The sequence below is a fragment of the Papio anubis genome, chromosome 6 (assembly GCF_008728515.1).
Source record: "Papio anubis isolate 15944 chromosome 6, Panubis1.0, whole genome shotgun sequence".
Taxonomy (NCBI): domain Eukaryota; kingdom Metazoa; phylum Chordata; class Mammalia; order Primates; family Cercopithecidae; genus Papio; species Papio anubis.
In genome coordinates, this window is record NC_044981.1 from 55,844,757 (window position 1) to 55,868,796 (window position 24,040).

At 38.1% G+C, this 24,040-nt stretch overlaps 1 protein-coding gene across 1 annotated transcript in view; it reads left to right on the top strand.

Moving 5' to 3' along the window:
- The first annotated feature begins 492 nt into the window (after positions 1 to 492).
- PRIM2 (DNA primase subunit 2) overlaps positions 493 to 24,040 on the top strand; it is a 315,731-nt gene continuing 292,183 nt past the window's right edge. Inside the window, exons 1-5 of the mRNA XM_021936782.2 lie at positions 493 to 607; positions 1,355 to 1,517; positions 3,386 to 3,489; positions 7,167 to 7,246; positions 8,890 to 9,010. Of these exons, the coding sequence (XP_021792474.2) occupies positions 1,364 to 1,517; positions 3,386 to 3,489; positions 7,167 to 7,246; positions 8,890 to 9,010 (459 nt within the window). The 5' untranslated portion in view covers positions 493 to 607; positions 1,355 to 1,363. The remainder of the gene's footprint in view (positions 608 to 1,354; positions 1,518 to 3,385; positions 3,490 to 7,166; positions 7,247 to 8,889; positions 9,011 to 24,040) is intronic.

Below are 24,040 nucleotides of genomic sequence, written 5' to 3' on the forward strand. Positions count from 1 at the left end.
TGTTTCCTCATCTGCCAAATGGGGGTAATACGACCGTATAGGACCTTAAACGTCGCTGAAAGATTAAACGAGGGGAAAAAAGAGCCCTTAATAGTGAGCTAGGTGCAAAAAGGATCCTAATGCTTTTTTTCCTCATTCCTCCCCAGATTGAAAGTGATGAGTGCCAGCTCTGCGGGTTAAAGCGCCATATTCTCCTCAATATACGGAATATTTGTTAGTGTCCCCAAACGAACTTACATTGGTTCAATTTTCGGCGTATGGGAGTTTTCGCCACTAGCATTCAGCACCCCAGTTTCAACCGTTAAAAGCTACCTACTCCACGTACGGGAAATGCATCTTAAAATTGGGAAAAAAGAAATCCCCAAAACATTGACATCCAAACATTTTAAAGCTGCCAAAGTCCATGAAACGCCTTGAGCTCCCAGACGCGCTTCACTGAGCATGCCCAGAGCCCCAGGCACAACCCCCTCCAAGCGGCCGAGGGGAGGTGGGGGAGGGCGGGCCTTCCGTGCTAATCGCTTCCGCTTCCGGTTTCATATGAACTCTCCCGCCACCCGGGAGCGGTAGCTGTCAGCGTTTGTGTTTCCCCGAGTTTGAATTCTTGCAGGTAAGGGAAACTCCCGCGAATTTAGGACAGAGAGCAATCCTGTTGTTGAGGCTTGCAAGTCGACAGAAAGGAGAGACGGATCACTTTGCAGGCAGCAGGAGCAGAAGGACAGACTTGGCGGGTTGAGAGTAGTGGGTATTGGTTGATTGGTTGGGGCAGACACTCAGGTACCAGGGAGGAGTTGGGGGCAGATAGGTTTGCTAGTGGAGTGGGCAGAGGTGTTGGGGATGGAACTTTTATAAGGCACTTGTGGATGCTCCCGAAAAGGAGTTCCGAAAGACAGTTGTTCTGTTTCCCAGAGTCATAACAGAGAAAGTGAGTAACTGGACCCAGTCCATCAAGTGAGACCCTCATTTAGCCAGAACCTACAGCACTCTCCTCTAAGTTCAGGATTGCAGACCACGTAAAACCTTATATTAACTCTTGGGATCGTAAAGATCCAGGAGCAGTGACACACAGGCCTGTAATGAGCAGGCAACATCACCTGACTTTCATGTTGCTGAAAATTAGGATCACCACCTGCGTCTGCTCTAGCGCCTCTCCCACCCCCATTACAAAATTATTATAGGTGTATTGTAGAAAATCTGGAAAAGAGAGAAGGGCATCACCCAGGAATTGCCACTGCTAACATTTTGTGCATGCCTTCAAGTCCATTTTTTTTTTCTGTTTGTGTAATTATTTTTTCGTGTTTTCTTCTTCCAACTTTATTTTCCATAATTTTATGCTTTTTATATGCTTCCTTCTAAGGTGACCAAGATGGAGTTTTCCAAAAAAAAGTGGAGGATGCCGAGATTGGCAGGTGACCAGAGGAATGCTTCCTACCCTCATTGCCTTCAGTTTTACTTGCAGCCACCTTCTGAAAACATATCTTTAATAGAATTTGAAAACTTGGCTATTGATAGAGTTAAATGTAAGTACTATTTAAATTAGAATGTATATATTCTTGAGAAACTTACTTACCCTTTGTGAGAATGAATGAAGATAATTTATTTCCTTCATTCAGCAATCCATTCAACAAATATTTATTGAGATAATTCATTTCCTTCATTCAGCAATCCATTCAAGAAATATTTGTTGAGGGTTTGGTACTCATTCATTTATTTATTGTACAGTGCATATTATTGAGTGCCATTATGTTCTAGGTGGCAGGGATTTTGAGATGAATAAAGTTATTTTTTGTTGAAGTTGTATTCTAGTACATGGAGACAGACATCCAAAATAATAGTCATAATTCAGTATTTTAACTGCTCTAGAAGTAAATGGTGGTGCTGTTGAAACAAAGAAGTGGGAGTGACTGACTTAGTCTGATTAAATAAGCTTCTTAGAGAAGTTGAAATGTGATCTGGACCTTGAAGAATGGGTAGAAATTTTCCAGCAGAGAAGAAGTGAAGAGTTTTTCCAAGCTGACATAATGGCCTATACAAAGGCTTGGAGCATGAAAGAGAATTTCATATTTGAGGTAACAGTAACAAGTTCAGGAATTCAGGGTGGATGGAGAAGTATGGAGGGCATTTTGTGCCATGCTAATGATATGATATCGGGGTGTAAGAAGGATGTGGCCATTGTCCTGGGGGCCTACTTAATCCTCAGTGTGTTGCTAGAGAAAAGAATGGGCTAGACATGAATTGAAACAGAAACACTAGTGTTGTTTTCAGAGTTTATGTTCCAGGATATCCTTGTGGGGAAATCAGAATGAAAGGTGAGACACTGGTAATCATTCTTAGAGGAGCAGGGTAAGCACTGCTAATACAGAGAGGAGGCACTCAGTGCCTGTGTGTTGAATGAAAGAATGAAGACAAGGGAGAAAAGGGTTTTAGAAAGCTTAGCAGTGTCAGATACTTCATAGGGATTAAGACGGTGATTGAAAAGTGTCCCTTGGGTTTGGCACTTGAGGTGAAATGATACGAGCCTGAACTATGATAGTGACAATGGCAATGATAGGAAGGGAGAGAGTTAAGGGATACTGAGGAGGTAACATGGATAGGATTTGGTGACTGGATATGAGGAGTGAGGGAGCAGATGTGGAGTGGCTGAAGTTCCTGCTTGGATGATCTCATGCATAGAAACTCTGCTGATGGAGATGGGCATGGCAGGAAGAAGAGTAGGAATGAGGGGAGGATAATTAATTTGGATATGCATACCTGTGGGACATGGGGTTTATGTTCATGAGACAATTAGAAGTTCTTCATTCTTGACTTCAAAAATGCCTCCAGAGAATAATTCATTTGAGGAAAGATTGATAAGGTGCTTTAGGAACCTTTGAACAGTATGTAGCATCTGTTCAGGATGGTTCATTTGGCTGACTGGATGGCCCTTCTTCTTCACTGTTGTGCCCTGTCCTCGGCTTCATCAGGAAAGGAAGGGATGCTTTTTTCCTGTTGAATCTATGCCAAGTGAATGATGCCTGCTGCGTAACAGGCAGCTCACAGATGAAGGATGCAAACAAGGAGTGCCTAGTTTTTTTCCCATACTGACATACTTTTCTGTTCCTCAGCAGCAGCAGCTCAGTACGGGAATGATTATTCACCGTCCATCCCTCTTCCCTGATTGAGAATCCCTGGTATTAGATTATGCTATGAGACATGGATATTTTCTGCACATAGATGGACATTATCATCTTATAAGCATATATAGTTTATATAATGTAGTTACAGGAAATAAACTGGCAATTACTTGTCATATTCTATAAACAAGTAATTATGGAATTGCCCTCCATAGATTTTGTTTTGGATTTAGTTTTAAAACATTATCTTGCATTTGTACCTTTTTTCTTTTTAGTGTTAAAATCAGTTGAAAATCTTGGAGTGAGCTATGTGAAGGGAACTGAACAATACCAGAGTAAGTTGGAGAGTGAGCTTCGAAAGCTCAAGTTTTCCTACAGAGTAAGTAAAAAAGGAAAAAAAGTTCCTTCAGTTTCCATATATGTATGTGTCGGGTGTCACTTGTGGGAAAGGTATTATATTAGGCACTGGGCTTTTATAAAGACTAATGTATCATGATCTCTGCCTGGAGATTCTTCAGTCTATTAGGGGTGATTGACATGAAGTCAGATGATTATAATATGGCAGGGTTTCTCAACCTCAGGACTAACATCATTTTGGGTCTAATAATTCCTTGTTGCAGGGACTCTCCTGTGCATTGTAGGATGCTCAGTAGCATCTCTGGCTTTTACCCCTACATATTTCCAGACATTGCCAAATGTATCCCGTGCAATACAGGACGATGACTGTGTTTATAGATGCATGCTCCAGGAACTCCAAAAACATATATAATTATGCAGCTCAGATTGGGGAGGTTTGGGATGGCTTTCCAGAAGAGGTAGTAGTGGAGCTGCATGTTGACAGATGTGGTTAGATTTTCATTTTGGGAAGATGACTGCCAACTGCAGATTGACAGGGTCATGTCTGTTAGGAGGGAAACCAGTTAGAAGCCTGGAAATGATGAGAGTCTGAATTAAATGAGAGAAGGGGACCGGTTGAAGAGGTATTAAGAAGGTAGGATCAAAAGGTTTTAGTGACTGATTGTAGGGGGAATGGACAGAGAAGAGTTATAAATGACACCCAGATTTCTAGTTAGGAAAATTAGTGGATGGTGGTAATATTTTGAGATGCGATATGCAGGAGGGGAAGCAAGTCTTGGAAGATGTAGCGTTTAGTTCTTAACATGAATTTGAGGTGCCTGTGGAGATGTCTAGTGGACAATTGGATATGCAGGTCTGAATATACAGGAAGACATCTGGTGGGAGTATAGATTTAGCAGAAGGTTGGAATCACCAGGAGTAGGTAAGAGCACCCTAGGAAGATATTTGAGAGAGAAGAGATGATGGTGGAAGTAAAGACATGAGGAATACCAGTATTGAAGGTAAAGTGGAATTGGAGGAGTTTGGGAAGGAGAATGGAAAGGAGCTTTCTCAGAAGTAGGAGATGAACCAGGATAGTAGTGTCATAGAAGCCAAGGAGGGCTAGAGTTTCAATAATAATGATCATGATATTAATAATGATAATAGGGAATAACAACAGCAGATATTTATATTAATAGTATGTTTACTATATACCAGACCTTGTTCTAAGTGCATTACATATATTAGCCCATGTATGTAATTCATACAGCAGTCTTATGAGGTAGGTATTATTATCATCCCTATTTTACAGATACAACCTATTTATTCACAGACTGAATAATTTGCCCAAGCTCATAAGATGGTAAATGGTGGAGCCACGATTTGAATCTGGGTATTTTGTTTCTGTGGTGGTGCTTTTAACCACAATAGTTTCAGAAGCTTAAGATAGATCATGTAAGATGAATTGTACAGTGTCCATTGGATTTAGCAACTGGATGGGCCCTTGTGGATAGGGGCAGAGACCAGAACAATGACAGTGGTTGGAGAAGGAAGGTGGAGAGGTGGATATAGAAGATGTACTCTTTTAAAATGTGTAGCTGAAAAGAGAAAAATAGGGCGGAATATAGAGGTTGTTTTAGGGAAGGGAGAAGATATACAAGCACACATTTGTACATGTATGACAGGAGATACTTAAACATGTTTATAAGCTGAGCAGAAGATCTAGAATAGAATGGGGAAGAGGGGAGCTTGAAGATAAAACTTTGAGAGAGCATTTGATAAGTCAGGCTCTTTAAGAGGCACAAGCAAATGGGTTGCGGTGTTTAGGTGCGGGAATTAGCTTTTCATATGGTTTGGCTGTGTCCTCACCCAAATCTCATCTTGAATTGCAGTTCCCATAATCCCCACGTGTTGTGGGAGGGACCCTGTGGGAGGTAATTGAATCATGGGGGCAGTTACCCCCATGCTGCTGTTCTAGATAGTGAGTTCTCACAAGATCTGATGGTTTTATAAGGGACTTTTCACCATTTTGCTCAGCACTTCTCCTTACTGCCACCATGTGAAGAAGGACGTGTTTGCTTCCCCCTCTGCCACGATTGTAAGTTCCCTGAGGTCTCCCCAGCCCTGGGGAACTGTGAGTCAGTTAAACCTCTTTCCTTTTATGGGTTTACCCAGTCTTGAGTATGTCTTTATTAGCAGCATGAGAATGGACTAATATAGCTTTACATGCCAGGAAGAGGAGATGCTTTGTAGAGATAGATGGAAGGCAACACACATGTGTATGTGGAAGCTTGGGACTGAAGGAGTCTGCCTGGTAGCCTTTATTTTCTGTAAAGTAGGTGAAGTCATCTGTTCAGAGAGAAGGGAAAGGTGCTGTAGTAGGGGTCTTGGGATAACTGGTGAAGACTGAAGATTTTCTGAGAGGTGAGGAAGGAGATGATTTTTTGTCAAATCTCAATACTGCTGCTTACTCTGGACAAACTTTGTGACCCTGAACAAGTTACATAACTTCTTTGTGCCTCAGTTTCCTTATCTGTAAAATAAGATTATAGTAGTGCCTACCTTGTAGGGATTTTTTTTTTTTTTTTTTTTAAAGGATTAAATGGGTTCATGCCTTAAAAATGTTTAGGGCACTTTTATGCCTGGTACCTAGTAAGTGCTCAAGACATGTTTGCGCTTATTATTTTGGATCTGACTATTGGCAAGGATCTAGTTGAGATTATAGGCCATGAAATTATATTTTCCAAATTCCCATAGTTGTGTTTTTTCTCCAGAGGTTCTTAGCATTTTGAGAATAGGACTGCAGAGTGTAGTTGTAGATTAAGAATCTAAGTTTTGCCAAATGGCTGAAATTAAAGAAGCTGAGGTTGGTGTAAGAAGTTGTTGAAGTGGTGAGCACCCTGGATATAGGCTGGATAAGAAGAAAATTAAAAGAGAGGGGTTGGTGGGAAGAAAATAGTGGGGTCCAAACTCAAGAGGTTTTGTTGAGATTAGTTTGCTTCTCGGTTTCATCTGATTGATAGCTTAAGGTAAATGATAATTGCCCTGAAAAGCATATTAAGAAATGTTTTGACAATGAGAACACATGGCCACAGGGAGGGGAACACCCCACACCAGGGCCTGTCAGGGGGTTTGGGGCAAAGGGAGGGAGAGCATTAGGACAAATACCTAATGCATGCGGGGCTTAAAACCTAGATGATGGGTTGATAGGTGCAGCGAACCACCATGGCACGTGTATACCTATTGTAACAAACCTGCACGTTCTGCATGTGTATCCCAGAACTTAAAGTAAAAAGAAAAAAAAACAGAAGAAATGTTTTGGGACTGGGTGTGGTGGCTCATGGCTGTAATTCTACTGCTTTGAGAGAGTAGAGTAGGAGGATTGCTTGAGACCAGGAGTTCGTAACCATCCTGGGCAACCTATTGAGACTCCATCTACACAAAAGATAAAAAAATTAGCGGAGCATGGTGGGTGTCGCTTGTAGTCCCAGCTCTTTGGGAGGTTGAGGCTGGAGGATCACTTGAACCCAGGAGTTGGAAGTTATAGTGAGCTGTGATTGACCACTACCCTCCAGACTGGGTGATAGAGCGAGACCCCATCTCTAAAAAAAGAAATGTTTTTGAAACTTACTTTACCATTGGCTCAGGCTAGCTCAGTATTTCTTTATACCTCTTACCATTCTAATGCATTTATTTTATTCATGTGTCATTATTTTTAAGGAAAACTTAGAAGATGAATATGAACCGCGAAGAAGAGATCATATTTCTCATTTTATTTTGCGGCTTGCTTATTGCCAGTCGTGAGTATATGTTTATATTCTCACAGTCAAATCTGGTGTCATGGGTTATAAATTGGTGTGTGGTAAGTTGATGTGTTGTACTGAACATAGGAAAACCCAGAATAACATCAGGAACCAGTTGATCATGGGGTTGAACACTGTTATAGTAAATAGTTTGGAGCGAATTGTTTACTTAAAAATACTGAAAAAAATTCTATCACAAAATTTTGCCTGATGAAACACTTTTTAAGTTTATAAGAGAGACTCTTCATTTGGGATTTTAAATTGGAAAGGATTTTATTGGGAGGAAGGACTTTTGATACTTTTCCTGCAAAAAAAGAATAGTATTTATAAGAAACAGTTAATGAAACCCACACTTGAATTTGATACAGGTTTTTGGAATTTGAGCTCTATGGGCCAGTTACATCTAAGATTTTTGTTTGGTAGTTGGTTTTTTAAAGTTAATAGTGCCACCCAGAGGTAGTAAAGTTAGTTGCTTTTTTTAAAACTGTTTTTCCCCACATATTAATTTTGGTCACATAATTTAGTTATGGCTGTCTTTTTTTTAATTAATAGGATTATCAAGTGAGACTCTTGAATTGCTTACTATCCCAAGATAATAATTGGTAAATTACTTACCAGTTTTGGTTCTAGAGTTTTTCTTCTGTAAAAAAGCATATGTAGTTTATGAAATTTATATAATAAATACGTTGCTGACAATCTGTGAAAATCTCCTAAAAATGTGAAATCATATTTTGCATCCAGTAGGGTAATTATTTTATTATATAACAGTAACGCCCGTTAGTATCTGCCTTATAAATGAACATTTTATTGCTTTTAAATATTGTGGTATACATGTGCATATTAAATTTTGTGAAATTATAAATTGTAAAGCCATAAGCAAAGTTTCCTTTGCAAAGTTAATCTGATCAAAGTTGCCTTAAAAACTTTGGTGTCTTTTATTTGGCATTTATAAAGACACCTCAAGCCAAAGGAGTGCCCCATTTCCCCATTTTCTTTTTTTTTTTTTCTCTTTTTCTCTCTCTCTCTTTTTTTTTTGAGCTAGGGTCTCATGCCATTGCCTAGGCTGGAGTACAGTGGTGCCATCTCGGCTCACTGCAGCCTCAACCTCTGTGGGCTCAGGTGATCCTTCCGCCTCAGCCTCCTGAGAAGCTGGGACTATAGGCACATGCCACCATGCCTGGCTAATTTTTTTGTAGATATGGGGTTTTACCAAGTTGCTCAGGCTGGTCTCAAACTTCTGGGCTCAGGTGATCTGCCTGCCTTGACCTCTCAAAGTACTGGGATTACAGGCATGAGCCACCATACCAGCCCCTATTTTCTAACATAAAATGAATATTTTGAAGTTACATTAAATGCATGAAGTATTTTATGTTATTTAAAAATAATGCAGCTGGGCTCGAAGCATTCTGTATTTAATCCTTTTAATTTTTAACACCCGCTATACCTTGTACCCAACACATCCCTAGAAGATTGTGATATGTGGTATTGATATTCTCCTTACCATGATAGAGGACTTGCATGTTTTTAACTGCTGTCCATTGGCATCTTGCTTATGTCTGAATATTGTTTTATAAACATTTCTTAGATTTAATAATCACTGGATTTTTAGTTTGTACTCATGCTTTCTGTCTTCATTTCAGTGAAGAACTTAGACGCTGGTTCATTCAACAAGAAATGGATCTCCTTCGATTTAGATTCAGCATTTTACCCAAGGATAAAATTCAGGATTTCTTAAAGGATAGCCAATTGCAGTTTGAGGCTGTAAGTATATTTTTGTAGTTATTTCTAATTGTTCTCACCGTTCATTTTTCCCTTCTGTCTTAAGTGCTGGTACTAATGTGTGGTGTATTCTCTTTACATTCTCCAAGCACCTGTCTGAAACAGTAGCTAATAGCTTTGGATAACAATATGTCTTTCCTTCTCTATGACTAGAAGAAAAGGGGCTCCTTAATAACATAGTCTCACATTTAGTTCCTCTGTTAAATATGTGCTTTATTAAAGCACAAGAAGGTTTCGTTTATAAAGGTTCACCTTTAACCAAAATTTTGTTGGCCAAAAAATTTCAAAATTAATAATGTGTTAAACTAGACAAGTGATGGTTACTTATTTATAGTTGTGAAATTTAGAGGAGGTAATACTTTATATAAAAGTCAGTTGTCAGGCGGGGCATGGTACCTCACACCTGTAATCCCAGCACTTTGGGAGTCTGCGGTGGGCAGATCACTTGAAGTCAGAAGTTTGAGACCATCCTGGCCAACATGGTGAAACCCCCACTCTACAAAAAATACAAAAGTTAGCCAGGTATGGTGCTGCATGCCCGTAATCCCAGCTAGTCAGGAGGCTAAGGCATGAAAATTGCTTGAACCCGGGAGGTGGAGGTTGTGATGGGCTGAGATCATGCCACTGCACTCCAGTCTGGGCAACAGAGCAAGACTCCATCTCAAAAAAAAAAAAAAAACAACAAAAACCCAAAAAACAAAAAGTCAGTTGTGAGTGAAATCTGTCTGAATAGTTTTGCAGATAAATCTGAATGATTTATGTATTGTAATTATATAAAAAAGAAGAGATCTTTTAACAGGGATAAGTATTGGAAATAGAATTTATATCTTTTTTTTTTTTTTGAGATGGAGCCTCACTCTGTCATCCAGGTGGGAATGCAGTGGTGTGATCTCAGCTCACTGCAACCTCCACCTCCTGGGTTCAAGCGATTCTCCTGCCTCAGCCTCCTGAGTTGCTGGGACTACAGGTGTGTGCCACCATGTCCGGCTAATTTTTGTATTTTTAGAGACATGGTTTCACCATGTTGGCCAGGCTGGTCTCAAACCCCTGACCTTGGGTGATATGCCCGCCTCAGCCTCCCAAAGTGCTGGGATTACAGGTGTGAGCCTCTGTGCCTGGCCTAGAATTTATGTCTTTTAGGTAGATATATGCCACAATGGGAATGTAGAAAAATTCTGTTTTGGAAGTTTTAGAGCAGTCAGATGGTAGTAGGACTGGCTGAGACTCTGTTTTGTTGTTGGAATGCATGGCTTGAAGCCAAATAAAGTAAAAAAGTAGAAGTTGCAATAGGTGAAAGACATTGTTCTGTCTGACAAGTAGAAGACATATCCACTGTATCAAGGAACACTATGGAGTATATGAGTTAGGGAAAAGAGACTGTGAAGGGAAGTGAACAAACATTCTGTAGACGTTTAGTATTGAATATATGCTAGGGAGGCAGTTTCTATAGTTTCTTTCATTTGCTTCATGAGGTTTCTAAGTCACATCTACCTTTGCATAGACAGATGTCATGCATGGTACCATCTGAACCAAAACCATTGCATCTTCCATTTTGTTTTTAACTTTTATCCTTGGTGAAGTCCATTATTGCAATTATCAATTACAGTTAATTTATCCGTTCATATTAGAAATAGTTTATTTTTTGCTTTTGTTGAAATTACTGATTTTTAGTAGTTTATAGAGAGAAGTGTCCTTGAGAAGGTCTATTATTTATTCTAGAGCAGCTATCTCCAACCTTTTTGGCACCAGGGACTGGTTTTGTGGAAGACAATTTTTCCACGGACTGAGATAGCAGGGCGGGGAGGGATGTGGATAGTTTTGGGATGAACTGTTCCACCTCAGATCATCAGGCATTAGATTCTCATACGGAATGCACATCTTAGATCCCTCACATGTGCAGTTCATAGTAGGGTTCGCACTCCTATAAGAATCTAATGTCTCCACTAATCTGACAGGAAGTGGAGCTCAGGTGGTAATGCTCACTCACTGGTCACCTCCTGTGCAGCCTGGTTCCTAGCGGGCCATGGACTGGTGCTGGTATTGCGGCCTGAGAGTTGGAGACCCCAGTTTTAGAGTGTCTCAACGCATTGTCACATATAGTTTTTTAAATAATAGATTTATTGAGCTAGAATTCACAAATCTTGACATGCCCCCTTTTACAATGTATAATTCATTGGTTTTTAGTGTAATTACAGATTGTACAACTAACACCACTATGTAATTTTAGAACATTTTCATCACCCTAAAAATGAAACCTCATACCCATTTATGGTCACTCCCTCTTCTTCCTCTCCCAACCCTTGGCAGCCACTAACCTGCTTTCTGTCTCTGGATTTGTCTGTTCTGAACATTTCATATAAATGGAGTCATACAATATTTGGTCCCTTATGATCAGCTTATTTTACTTAGCATAATATTTTCAAGTTTCATCTATGCTGTAGAATGTATCAGTACTTAATTTTTTAATTGCCAAATAATATTTTACCTGTTCAGCATTTGAGGGACATTTGGATGGTTTCCACATTTTGGCTATTATGAATAATGCTACAGTGAATATTTGTGTCCAGGTTTTTGTGTGAATATGTTTTCCTTTCTCTCAGGTGTATACCTAGGAGTGGAATTGCTAGATCAAAGGGTGATTCTGTGTTTAAACTTTTGAGGAGCTATCAAAATGTTTTCCAAAGTGGCTATATCATTATATATCTTACCAGGAGTGGATGAGGGTTCCACTTTCTCCACAGCCTCACCAAAAATTGTTACCTTTTAAAAAAATATAGCCATCATAGTGGGTATGAAGTGGTATGTAATTGTGGTTTTGATTTGCATTTCTAATGAAGCTGAACATCTTTTCATGTGCTTATTGGTGATTTGTGTATCATCTGTGGAAAGATGTCTGTTCAAATCCTTTGCCTGTTTTTTAGTTGAATTGTTTGTCTTTTTATTGTTGTGTGTTCTTTGCATATTCTGGATACAAGTCCATTATCATATGATTTACAAATGTTTTCTCCCATTCTGAAGGTTATCTTTTCTTGATCGTATTGTTTGCAATGAAAAGATTTTTTTTTCTTTGGATGAAGTCTAATTTATCTTTTTTTCTTGTCACTTGTGCTTTTGGTGTTGAGTCTAAGAAGGGTTTGCGTAATGTGAGGTCATAAAGATTTACTCCTACAGTTTTTTCTCTAACAGTTTTGTAGTTTTAGCATATCTGTGGTTCATTTTGAATTAATTTCTATACATGGTGTCAAGGAAGGGTCCAACTTCATTCTTTTGCATGTAGATATCTAGTTGTCCCAACATCATTTGTTGAAATGACTGCTTTCCTCATTGATTTATCTGGGCACACTTGTCAAGCCAGTTGGCTATTGATATGGTTTGACTGTGACCCCACCCAAATGTCATTTTGAATTATGGTTCCAATAATCCCCATGTGTCATGGGAAGGACTTGGTGGGAGGTAACTGAATCATGGGGGCAGTCTCCCCCATGCTATTCTCATGATAGTAAATTCTCATGAGATCTGATGGTTTTATAAGGGGCTTCCCCTTTCACTTTGTTCTCATTCTCTCCCCTGCCGCCCTGTGAAGAGGTGCCATCTGCCGTGATTGTAAGTTTCCTGAGGCCTCCCCAGACACGCGGAGGCCTCAGGATTAAACCTCTTTCCTTTATAAATTACCCAGTCTCAGGCAGTTCTTTATAGCAGCGTGGGAACAGACAAATACAACTGTCAATGTAAACATTTATTTCAGTACCCTTACTTTTATTCCATTGATCTGTCTGTCGTTATGTCAATACCACGTGGTTTTGATTATTGGTTACTGTAGCTTTGTTGTTAAGATTTAAAGTTGAGAAGTATGAATTCTCCAGCTTTGTTCTTTTTTTAAGATTGTTTTGGCTATTCTGGGTTCCTTGCATTTTTTAATGAATTTTGGGATCAACTTGTTAATTTCTACCAAGAAGCTAGCTAGGATTCACATTGGGATTACACTGAATCTGTAGATCAGTTTGGGAGGTACTCTTTTGTAATGATATTAAGTCTTCCAATCCATGAACATGGGATGTCTTTCTATTTATTTAGATATTCTTTAATTTTCTTTCAACAATGTCTTGTAATTTTTTGTTAAATTTATACCTAAATATTTTATTATTCAATGCTATTGTAAGTGGAGTTGTTTTCTTCATTTCACGTTTGGAATGTTCATTGCTAGTATATAAAAATCCAGGTGATTTTTGTATATTGATCTTGTATCCTGCAACCTTGCTAAACTTGGTTTTTTTTTTTTCCCTGAGACGGAGTCTCGCTCTGTCACCCAGGCTGGAGTGCAGTGGCGCGATCTCGGCTTACTGCCAGACCCCCCTCCCAGGTTCACGCCATTCTCCTGCCTCAGCCTCCTGCTTGCTGCCATGCCCAGCTAATTTTTTGTATTGTATTTTTTAAAAATTCTAACAGTTTTATAGTGGATTTATTATGAGGTTATGTTTTCTACAGAGATATTCTGACTCCTTACTTTCTAATCAGGATGCTTTTTGTTTCTTTATTTTTGCCCAGTTGCCCAGCTAGAATCTCCAGTACAGTGTTGAATAAAAGCGGCAATAGCATTCATCATGATGTCGGGGGAAAGATGTCTTTCACTATGTTACATGGTATTAGCTGTGTGTTTTTTTAATAGATGCCCTTTGTCGGATTGAGGAAATTTTCTTCTAATTCTAGTTGAATACTTTCATTAAGAAAGGATGTTGTATTTTGTCAGTGCTTTTCCTGCACCAATTAAGATGATCCTATGGTTTCTGTCCTTTATTAATATGGTATGTTGGGCTGGGTGCGGTAGCTCATGCCTGTAATCCCAGCACTTTGGGAGGCTGAGACGGGCAGATCACGAGGTCAGGAGTTCAAGACCAGCCTGGCCAACATAGTGAAACCCCATCTCTACTGGAAAAAAAAAAAAAACCAAAAAATTATCCAGACACAGTGGCACGTGCCTGTAGTCCCAGCTACTTGGGAGGCTGTGGTAGTAGAAGTGTTTGAACCTGGGAGGTGGAGGTTGCAGTGAGCTGAGATCACGCCACTGCATTCCAGCTTGGGCAAAAGAGTGAGACTTTGTTTCAGAAAAAAAAAAAAAAAGCATGTTGTGTTACATTAATTGATTTTTGGCTGTTACACCAACCTTGCAATCCTGGAATAAATCCCTCTTGGTCATGTTATATAATCTTTTTAATATGCTGCTTTGTTTGGTTTGCTAGTATTTTGTTGAGGATTTTTGCATCTCTATTGATAATGGATACTATTCTGTAGTTTTTTTGTGATGTCTATATCCGGTTTCGGTATTAGGATCATATTGGCCTCGTAGAATCAGTTGGGAAATGTTTCCTCCTCTTCCATTTTTTTGGAGGAGGTTGTGAAGGATTGGTGTTAATTATCTTTTAAATGTTTGGTAGAATTTACCAGTGAATTCATCTGGGCCTGGGCTTCTGTTTGTGGGTCATTAAAATTACCAGTTCATTCTCTTTACTTATGAATCTATTTAAGTTTTGTATTACTTTTTGAGTCAGTTTTAGTAATTTGTGTCTTTTTTGGGAATTGTTCACTTCATCTAAGTTATCTAATTGATTCATGTGGTTATTCTTAGTGTTCTATTATCCTTTTGATTTCTTTAAGAAAATAAAAGGATTGGTGATGATGTCTTCTCTTTCTTTCCTGATTTTAACAATTAGAGTCTTCTCTCTCTCTCTCTTTTTTTTTGTCATCTAGGTAGAGGTTTGTCATTGTTACAGGATTTTTTCAAAGAACCAACTTTGGTTTCATTGATTTTTCTGTGTTATTCTCTAGACTCTATTTCACTAGTTTCCACTACAGTCTTTAGTATTTCCTTCCTTCTGCTTGCTTTGGTTTGGTTTGCTCTTTTCTTTTAGTTTCTTAAGGTAGGAGTTTAGGGTATTTATCTGAGATGTTTTTTCTTTTTAAATGTAGACACTTATAGCTATAAATTTTCCTGTGAGCACTGCTTTAGATGCAAACTATGAGTTTTTGTATGCTGTGTTTTCTTTTTCATTTATTTCAGAGTATTATTTTTTTTCTTTGACACATTGATTAGAAGTGTTTAATTTCCACGTTTTTGAATTTCCTGAACTTCCGTTACTGGTTTTAATTCCCATTTTAGTTTGAGAATATATTTTACATGACTGCAATCTTTTAACATTTATTGAATTTTATTTTATGACCTAGCATGCGATCTGTTCTAGAGGATGTTCCTTGTGTGCTTGTGAAGAACGTGTATCTGCTGTTCTTGGTTGGGGTGTTCTGTAGATATAGTCTGTAAGATCTGGTTAGTCTATAGTGTTTTTCAAAGCTTCTGTTTCCTTGTTCATCTTCTGCCTATTTGTTCTATCCATTATTGAAAATCGGGTACTAAAGTCTTCAACTGTTATTGTTTATTTATTATTTTTATTTTTATTTATTTATTTATTTTTGAGATGGAGTCTCACTCTGTCGCCCAGGCTGGAGTGCAGTGGCGCAATCTTGGCTCGCTGCAAGCCCCGCCTCCTGGGTTCACTCCATTCTCTTGCCTCAGCCTCCCAAGTAGCTGGGACTACAGGCGCCTGCCACCTCACCTGGCTAATTTTTTGTAATTTTAGTAGAGATGGGGTTTCACTGGGTTAGCCAAGATGGTCTCCATCTCCTGACCTCATGATCCGCCCACCTCAGCCTCCCAAAGTGCTGGGATTACAGGTGTGAGCCACCGTGCCCGGCCTATTTATTATCTTTAATTCTGTAAGTTTTTGCTTCATTTATTTTGGGGCTCTCTTGTTAGGTGCATGTATGTTTATAATTGTTAAATCTTCTTGATGGGTTGACTCTTTTATCATCATGAAATGTTCCTCTCTAGCAACATTTTTTTGTTGTTGTTTTAAGGTCTGTTTTGTTTGATATTAGCATAACCATTCCAGATCTTTTATGGTTGTTGTTTACGTGATATGTCTTTTTCTATTCTTTTTATTTTCATCCTTTACGTGTGTTTGAATCTAAAGTGTGTTTGTTGTAGATATCATATAGTTGGATCATATTCTTTTATTTTTTATTCATTTTGGAAGTCTCTGACTTTTGCATGGATTGTTTTATCCATTTATGTTTAATTACTGATAACTTAGGATAACTTAGGATTTCCATGTGCCATCTATGTGTTTCCTATGTCTTAAGGTTTTTTTTTGTTCCTCTATTTCTCCATTACTGCCTTCTTTGTGTTAAATTGGTACTTTCTAGTGTACTATTTTAATTCCCTAGCTGTTTATTTTGCTATATTTTTTGAGTTATTTTCTTAGTGGTTTCCCTTAGAATTATAATTATATTTTATTTTAAAACAATCTAATTGGGATTAGCATTAAGTTAATTTCAATAGTGTACAAACTTTTGTTCCCATATGCTCTGTTCCATACCACCTGCCATTGTGCTAGTGTGGTCATACATATTATTTCTTAATATATCAACAGAGGTAAACTTTTTGTGTTCTAGATTGTATGAAAAATGTATTTATTATACTGTCAAACTTGAGTGTAATTTGCCTTGGTATACAGGCAAATACCTGTATGTTGGGAATATTTCTCATTGACATTTTGGAGATATTGCTTGCTGAACCTTTTAGCTTCTAGAGTTGCTCTTGAGAAGCCTGATTTCATTTTGACTTCTTATTCTTTGCATGTCACTTTGTGTCCTTTGCCAATCCCACTCCCTTGTGTAGTGAACTTTCATGGCGATGTCTGCATCTTTTTTCACTTTTTTGGGATGGGAACTTGGTGGGCTCTTTTAATCTGAAGATTTGATTCTTCAGTTAGGAAATCTCTTTTTATTATTGTTTTAATAATTTCTTCTATTTTCTATGTTATGTCTTTATAATCTCTTATTTGTTGGAATTTACATCTTCTGGATTGGTACTCTTATTTTCTTTTCTGTCCTGACATTCAATCTTTGTCTTTTTATTTTATTTTCTGGGAACTTTCACCAACTGTTTTCTCAATTTTCTATTTATTTATTTTTCCCACCTGTGTTTAATTTTTTTCTGTTAAATTTACTTAAAAATTGACATAAAATTGTATGTATTCACTGTGTAAAATATGTTTCAAAGTATACATTGTGGAATGATTACATTTAGCTAATTAACAAATGTATTACATCAACATAGTTATTTTTGTGGTGAGGATACTTAATATCCACTTTCAGCATTTTTCAACAATACAATTTGTTGTCATTAACTGTAGTCACCATGTTGTACAATGGATCTCTTGAACTTAATACTCTTGTGATTATGCATCCTTTGACAAACATCTCTCTAACCTCTTTTCCTCCCTAACCACCCCCGCAGCTGGTAATCACTATTTTACTCTCTATTTCTATGAGATCAACTTTTTTAGATTCCACATATGAATAAAATCTGACATATTTGTCTTTCTGTGCCTGGCTTTTTTTACTTAACGTAATATCACTGTTTCATTCATGGTGTTGCAAGTGGCAGGATTTTCATCTTTTTTATGACTGAATATTATTCCATTATGTGTATATATCGCATTAAAAAAATCCATGTATCTGTTGATGGACACTTAGGTTAATTCCATATCTTGGCTGTTGTGATTAGTGCTGCAGTAAATATGGGTGTGCAGATGTCTTCGGCATACTGATTTCATTTCCTTCAGATACATACCCAGTAATAGATTTTGCTGGAACATATGGTGGTTCTATTTTTAATTTTTTGAGGAACTTCCATATTGTTTTTCATTTCTACGAAAAATAAAAAAATAGCAGGGTGTAGTGGTGCACACCTGTAATCCAGCTACTTGGGAGGCTGAAGTGGGATGATTACTTGAGCCCAGGTGTTGGAGGCTACAGTAGACTATGATCTGTAGCCCACCCTGGGCTGCAGAGCAAGACCCTGTCTCTCAAAGAAATAAGAGGATAATAATGATTTCCACCTCACAGATTTGTGAGGTTTAAATGAGGTAGTGTGTATAGAGTGCTTAGTACTGTGCATGGCATATATGCTAGGTAGTAATATTACAGAGAATACAGAAACAGCATATGCCTGTATTGTGAAGAAGTTTGGAGTCAATTAGCTTGATGTGTTTTTACTGCAATTAAAAAAAAAAGCTGATTTTGAGTCTTTTTGTTTTAGGAAACAGGAATTTATGGGAAATGTGTGCAGTTGTAACAAGAGTGTTGGTGTTTAAAATTACTCTAGTTGCTTCTAATCTGTTTGCCATATTTTATTTATTTATAAATTTATATCCTGTTTCATTTTGCTAGTCATTTGAGATGCATTATAATAAACCTGTTCATTAAAATAACATGCATAAATACGGATAAACTTGAAAGATTGGCTGAAGGAATGGTTGATATCCATATTTGTACATCCCAGGTTGGTCTTATACAGCTTCTAAAGGGAGCAGTAACTTTGGCTTCCTGTGTGACTGTTTTAGTTTTTCTAGTTTAGTGGTTAGTTGGGGGATAGGATGGAGAGGTAGTCCTCCTAGGGTGTTGATCAGAACGTGGGTGGAGGTTAGTATAGAGTATAGAAAATATTATGCCTTATAAACCATAGAATGTAAAACTTGATCAAGTATTTGTGGCTGATGGGGATTCATGGAAGATAGAGTAACAAAGTATTGCAGAGGACTTGACAGAGTAACCATTCCCGTGATAGTCTGCAATCACTTTCCAGGCAGAGACGTTTTCCTCTCTTGTTCATGGACTCTCCCATGGCATCTGATACTGGTAATTAAGGCACTTGAATTCAGGTGCTGTTGATTAGTTTGTCTCCAGGTCTCTGTAAGCTCTTCCCATTTCATTGTAGGCTTTCCCAACTTTTACCATTTCATTAATAGGGACATGTATACTTTCTTCACTTTGGTTAGAATATTTAGTTTGCATTTGAAAACTATTATACCTCATCAGGTATCAGTGACGCTTTTAGACTCATGACAAAGCAAGGTCTGGGCAAAAGTTACTAGCATTTGTTGCATGTGGTGGTGTCTGATGTGTGACCTGCTGCCTAAGTCAGGTGCTGCTGCCTAAGTCAGGTGCTGCTGCCTAAGTTGAGGTGGAAAGAAACAGAAGGGAGTGGGCAGCCACGGGGCCATTTTGGTTTGTCACAGAAGCTGGATTGTTGGCACACATGTCTTAGAGTCAGCCTGGACTTAAAGTGCTTGTGTGCTGTGTTTGTGTGCATTTCTCTGTCTTTTCGGTTTCCTTAATGCTGCTGCAATTGCTTTTATGTTGATCTACTTCTGTAAAATAAATACATTTTTACATTAGGAGGGGATGCAGCGTTATACCTAAGTTGTATTATGCGTCCTTCGATGAGAAATATGTACATAAAAAGGGATCATTAATTTCTGGTGTTCTGTTACTGACTTGGGCAGTGCATTGATACTTTTTTAGTCTATACTGGGTTTCTGGTGGATAGTAGATTCTGAATCCTTATGACATAGCATAGGAAGCCTTAATATGAAGTGTTCAAAAAGGAAACACTGATATTTTTCATTCTTTGACCTATATGTAAATAAATCAGATTTTAAATCTGAAATTTCTAGGGAGTTTCAATGAGTAAATATTGCTGTCCATGGGGACTATTTTGCATCTCCCATTGCTGAGTTGATTGACTTAACCTTGGTCACATTAAAGGTGAATGGGTAAGGTTAAACAGATTCTATTAATGTTTCTTCAGTTGGCCAGTTAGGGAAAGGTCAGGCTTTGGCAGCTGTCAGCCTCACAGACAAAGAGTTTCTGTGCTGTTGCAGTCTAGACTCTGACAGCAGCTTATAATTTACTTGGATGCTTTTTAAAACCTCCTTAAGACAGTCAAGAAATATTTTTTATTGGCTTTGCAATACCAGTGGGTCTAATGGCAGGATGCTTTTCATTAGAGTACTACAGAATGGCAGGTACAGTGAAAATGAGCATTCTTAAATATGTGGAAGAATATTCTGTGTGTCACAAATGATGACTCTACTTCATATTAAAAAGACCTAGTGTTCAGTTGCCATTTATGTTCAGGGAAGTGAGGACTTTTAGGTGAAGGCAAGTGAAGTTGGTAACCTCATTGCCTGTTTCACTGAAAACAAGTAAACATAAAACTTCGAATTACTTTTATTTAAAAGTAATTTTTCTTATCCTGAGCCTGACATTTAAAATTTGTTTCTTATCCCTTTTAGTTTAAAGCCTTAATTTCTTTTATCTTAGAAGTTATTTCATGTCATTCGTGGTTGGTAATTACTTTTCAGTGAGGATTAATTCAAGTTTAATTTGTCATTTGTTATTGAAAATGTCAGTTATGAATTTATTAGGAGCCTTTGGAGGCTTTTCTCCAGTTAACATTGGAACATTGAGTTTACATTGATTTAATAGTTTTAGGTGTATTGAATTTTAAAATACTTTTAGCATTCTGATTTTATTTCTGAGATACTACAAGTTGGCCTTAAATTGTCATAGGTTTTTGATCATTTTTGGCCCTTACTGTATTGTTTTTATTGTTTATTGGTATCGTTTGGTTTGTCGTAGTTCGTTTTGAATGTGTATTCATTATCATGGCCTACTCCATTTCTATTATATAAAATATGAATATCCCATGCATTGATATACATGACTGTCTTTATACCTACCCTCTTGGGTCTCAAGTTATTATAAGCCTGTTAATAAGTTGCAAAGCAATTTTCGTGTGATGCCTGCAAAATAGAGAGCTGTGTGTACCTTTTTATATCTTTTGACACATAATAAACTACAGCCAATAAGGAGTCTGGTGGTACAGCTAAGACAGGACACACAGATGTAACAGTAGAACAGGCTAGAGAACACATGTGTTTGATAAGCCTGGAAGCTTTCCACAGGGCTTCTGGCAAGCTATTGACTATGACAGGAGTGAAAATGGAGCCTGAAGAAGAGTGAAGTGGGATGGTAAAACACACACTCTCAAACACTCTTAGTGGAAATTACAGACCTAAAAGGAATTAGGAGGAACGGGATTAATAATCAGATGAAGAGCGTTAAAGAAAAAAAAATTATTCATGTCATTTGTTAAAGACAGTAAGGAAGAATTTATTCAAAGGGGTACTATAATGGGTTTTTGTAGTAGGGGAGAGAGATAAGCTCGAGTTGGAATATGATAGGATAGGTAGGGATTTGGGGCAGGGGTCAGGGTGGATGGAAAATTATTAAGAGGTAGTAAAGTGACCTAAGGAATTTTGCTGAAGGCAGACCAGGATCATAAGATATTAAAGATGGTCAGACCAAGGGTGGAGGATTTTCCCTAAACTTACTTAGCAGGATTCTCACTGAAACGGAATTAGCAGGCCTTATCAAGAAGAGGTTTCAGGAGCTTGACAGGAGTTAGGTCAAGGAGAGAGTCTTTGCCAAGGGTCAAACGTAACTTCTGAATAGAGAAATGAACTGTTTTATGTTCCAAGGGTGTGAAGTAGGCAAGATTGACAGTCCCAGGCAGGGTACTTTCTGAGTATTAAGTGAATGTTTAGTGTCTAGAGAAAATACTGGCTGAATTCAAAAGATTTGTCTCAATTCTGTTTCATGAACACTAGACGTCTTTAAGATGAGTATAGTAAAATTGAGTACTTATTTTTTTCAAGGTTAAATATTAGATAATAGGTATATGTTGTATATGAAATGAGCTTTTCCATTGAGCTAGATTTAAGGGATTATGCTGCTTTGCAAACTTTTATTTGTTCTGTTTCTAGGGAAGTTGATGATTTAGAAAGAGCACTGTGTATTTCTGTTACAATTGCATACCTTTACCTTTCAAAATGATTTAAATGAAGGCATTAGCATAGGGCTTCCTTTTTAAAATTAAACACTACAAGTATAATACTTTTGTTCTCATAGTGATTTTTGGCGTCAAATAATTATGGAAGCCGACCTTGTATTATTTTATGTATATTTATTGGGCAGTTACAGTAAAATATCGATACATTTTATATTTGGAGAATGGAGAAACGTTTATTGAGTTTTCTAGTTAGTTGAGGCCTAACCATTATGCATATAGTTGTAAAAATACACCATGGCAGATGGTCTTAGTGGCAATATTTTAGAGTTCACAGAATTTGGATTTTTCTAATCAACCTACAAAATTAGATTCTGCTCATGATAATATGGTTTAACCGAGAGATGCTATGGCTAAATGTGAAACTTCAAGCTGAATTACCCTTGAAGGCTAAAATTAACATATGCAGAAATTTCCAAAATGACTTGTGAAAGTCATTTCTCTTTTTTAAAGTTTTCATATAGCTTTTCAATATAGAACTCTTTATATTCCTATTGTTGATGGCTTTCCATGCCTATAACTTTTGCCCTTGAAAAAAAAGTATGTCTTTAAATTAGCTGAAGTTTCCCCCACACAGAGCTATGTCCTATTTGTTTTATAATGATATATATCTATCTTAATTTTATTACTTTTTTTTTTGAGACAGGGTTTCACTCTGTTGCCCAGGCTCGAGTGCAGTGATGTGATCTTGGCTCACTGCAACCTTCGCCTCCTGGGTTCAAGGGATTCTCTTGCCTTAGCCTCACGAATAGCTGGAATTGCAGGCACATGCCACCATGCCTGGCTGATTTTTGTATTTTTTGTATTTTTAGTAGAGATGGGGTGTCGCCATGTTGACCAGGTTGGTCTTGAACTCCTGGCTTCAAGCGATTCATCCGCCGCAGCCTCCCAAAGTTCTGGAACTATAGGCATGAGCCACCATGCCTGGCCTATGTATGTATGTGTGTGTTTGTGTATGTATATATGTATATATACATGCATATATATTTATATCCTCAAAGAATGAAACTAATTACACTAAATATCGTTTCCAGTGTTAAATATTCTCTGTAATTTAACATTTACATTATGGAATGTGGTTTCCAGAAAGGGGTTCCGATCCAGACACCAAGAGAGGGGTCTTGGATCTTGTACAAGAAAGAATTTGGTGTGAGTCGATAGAGTAAAGTGAAAGTAAGTTTATTAAGCAAGTAAAGAAACAAAAGAATGGCTACTGCATAGGCAGAGTAGCACCACAGGCTGCTGGTTGGCTATTTTTAAGGTTATTTCTTGATCATATGCTAAACAAGAGGTGGATTATTCATGAGTTTTCTAGGGAAGGGATGGACAATTCCCGAACTCTGGGTTCCTCCCCTTTTTAGACTATACAGGGTAATTTTTGGATGTTGCCATGGTATTTGTAAACTGTACTGGTGCTGGTGGGAGTATGTTTTAGCAAGCTAATGCGTTATAATTAGCGTATAGTGAGCAGTAAGGATGACCAGAGGTCACTTTCGTGGCCATCTTGGTTTTGCTGGGTTTTTGGCCGGCTTCTTTAATGCATCCTGTTTTATCAGCAGGGTCTTTAGGACCTGTGTCTTGTCATAAGCAGTCTTGCCGACCCCTTATCTCCTGTGCCTGAGAATGCCTAACCTCCTGGGAATGCAGCCTATCAAGTGTGAGCCTCATTTTATCCAGCCTCTATTCAAGATGGAGTTGCTCTCACTCTACTAGAGTCTTTTGACAGTGTTACTCATGTTTTCTGAAAAAAGATACTGAGCAAAATAAATGTATACTTTTTTTTTTTGTGAGACAGAGTCTTGCTCTGTCACCCAGGCTGGAGTCCAATGGCGTTATCTCAGCTCACTGCAACCTCTGCCTCCCGGGTTCAGGTGATTCTCCTGCCTCAGCCTCCCGAGTAGCTGGGATTACAGGTGCCCACCACCATGCCTGGCTAATTTTTGTATTTTTGGTAGAGACAGGGTTTCACCAGATTGGCCAGGCTGATCTTGAACTCCTGACCTTGCGATCCGCCCACCTTAGCCTCCCAAAGTGTTGAGATTACAGGCGTGAGCCACCATACCCGGCCATGTATACATTTTTTAAAATTCCATAATCTTTATAACCTTTCTTTCCTCCAAGTTCCCTGAAAATTTAATTCTTTTTGGCTGAAGTCTTGTGTCATGGTCTAGTTCAGAGTCTAGATCAGATTGCCTTATCTTAGG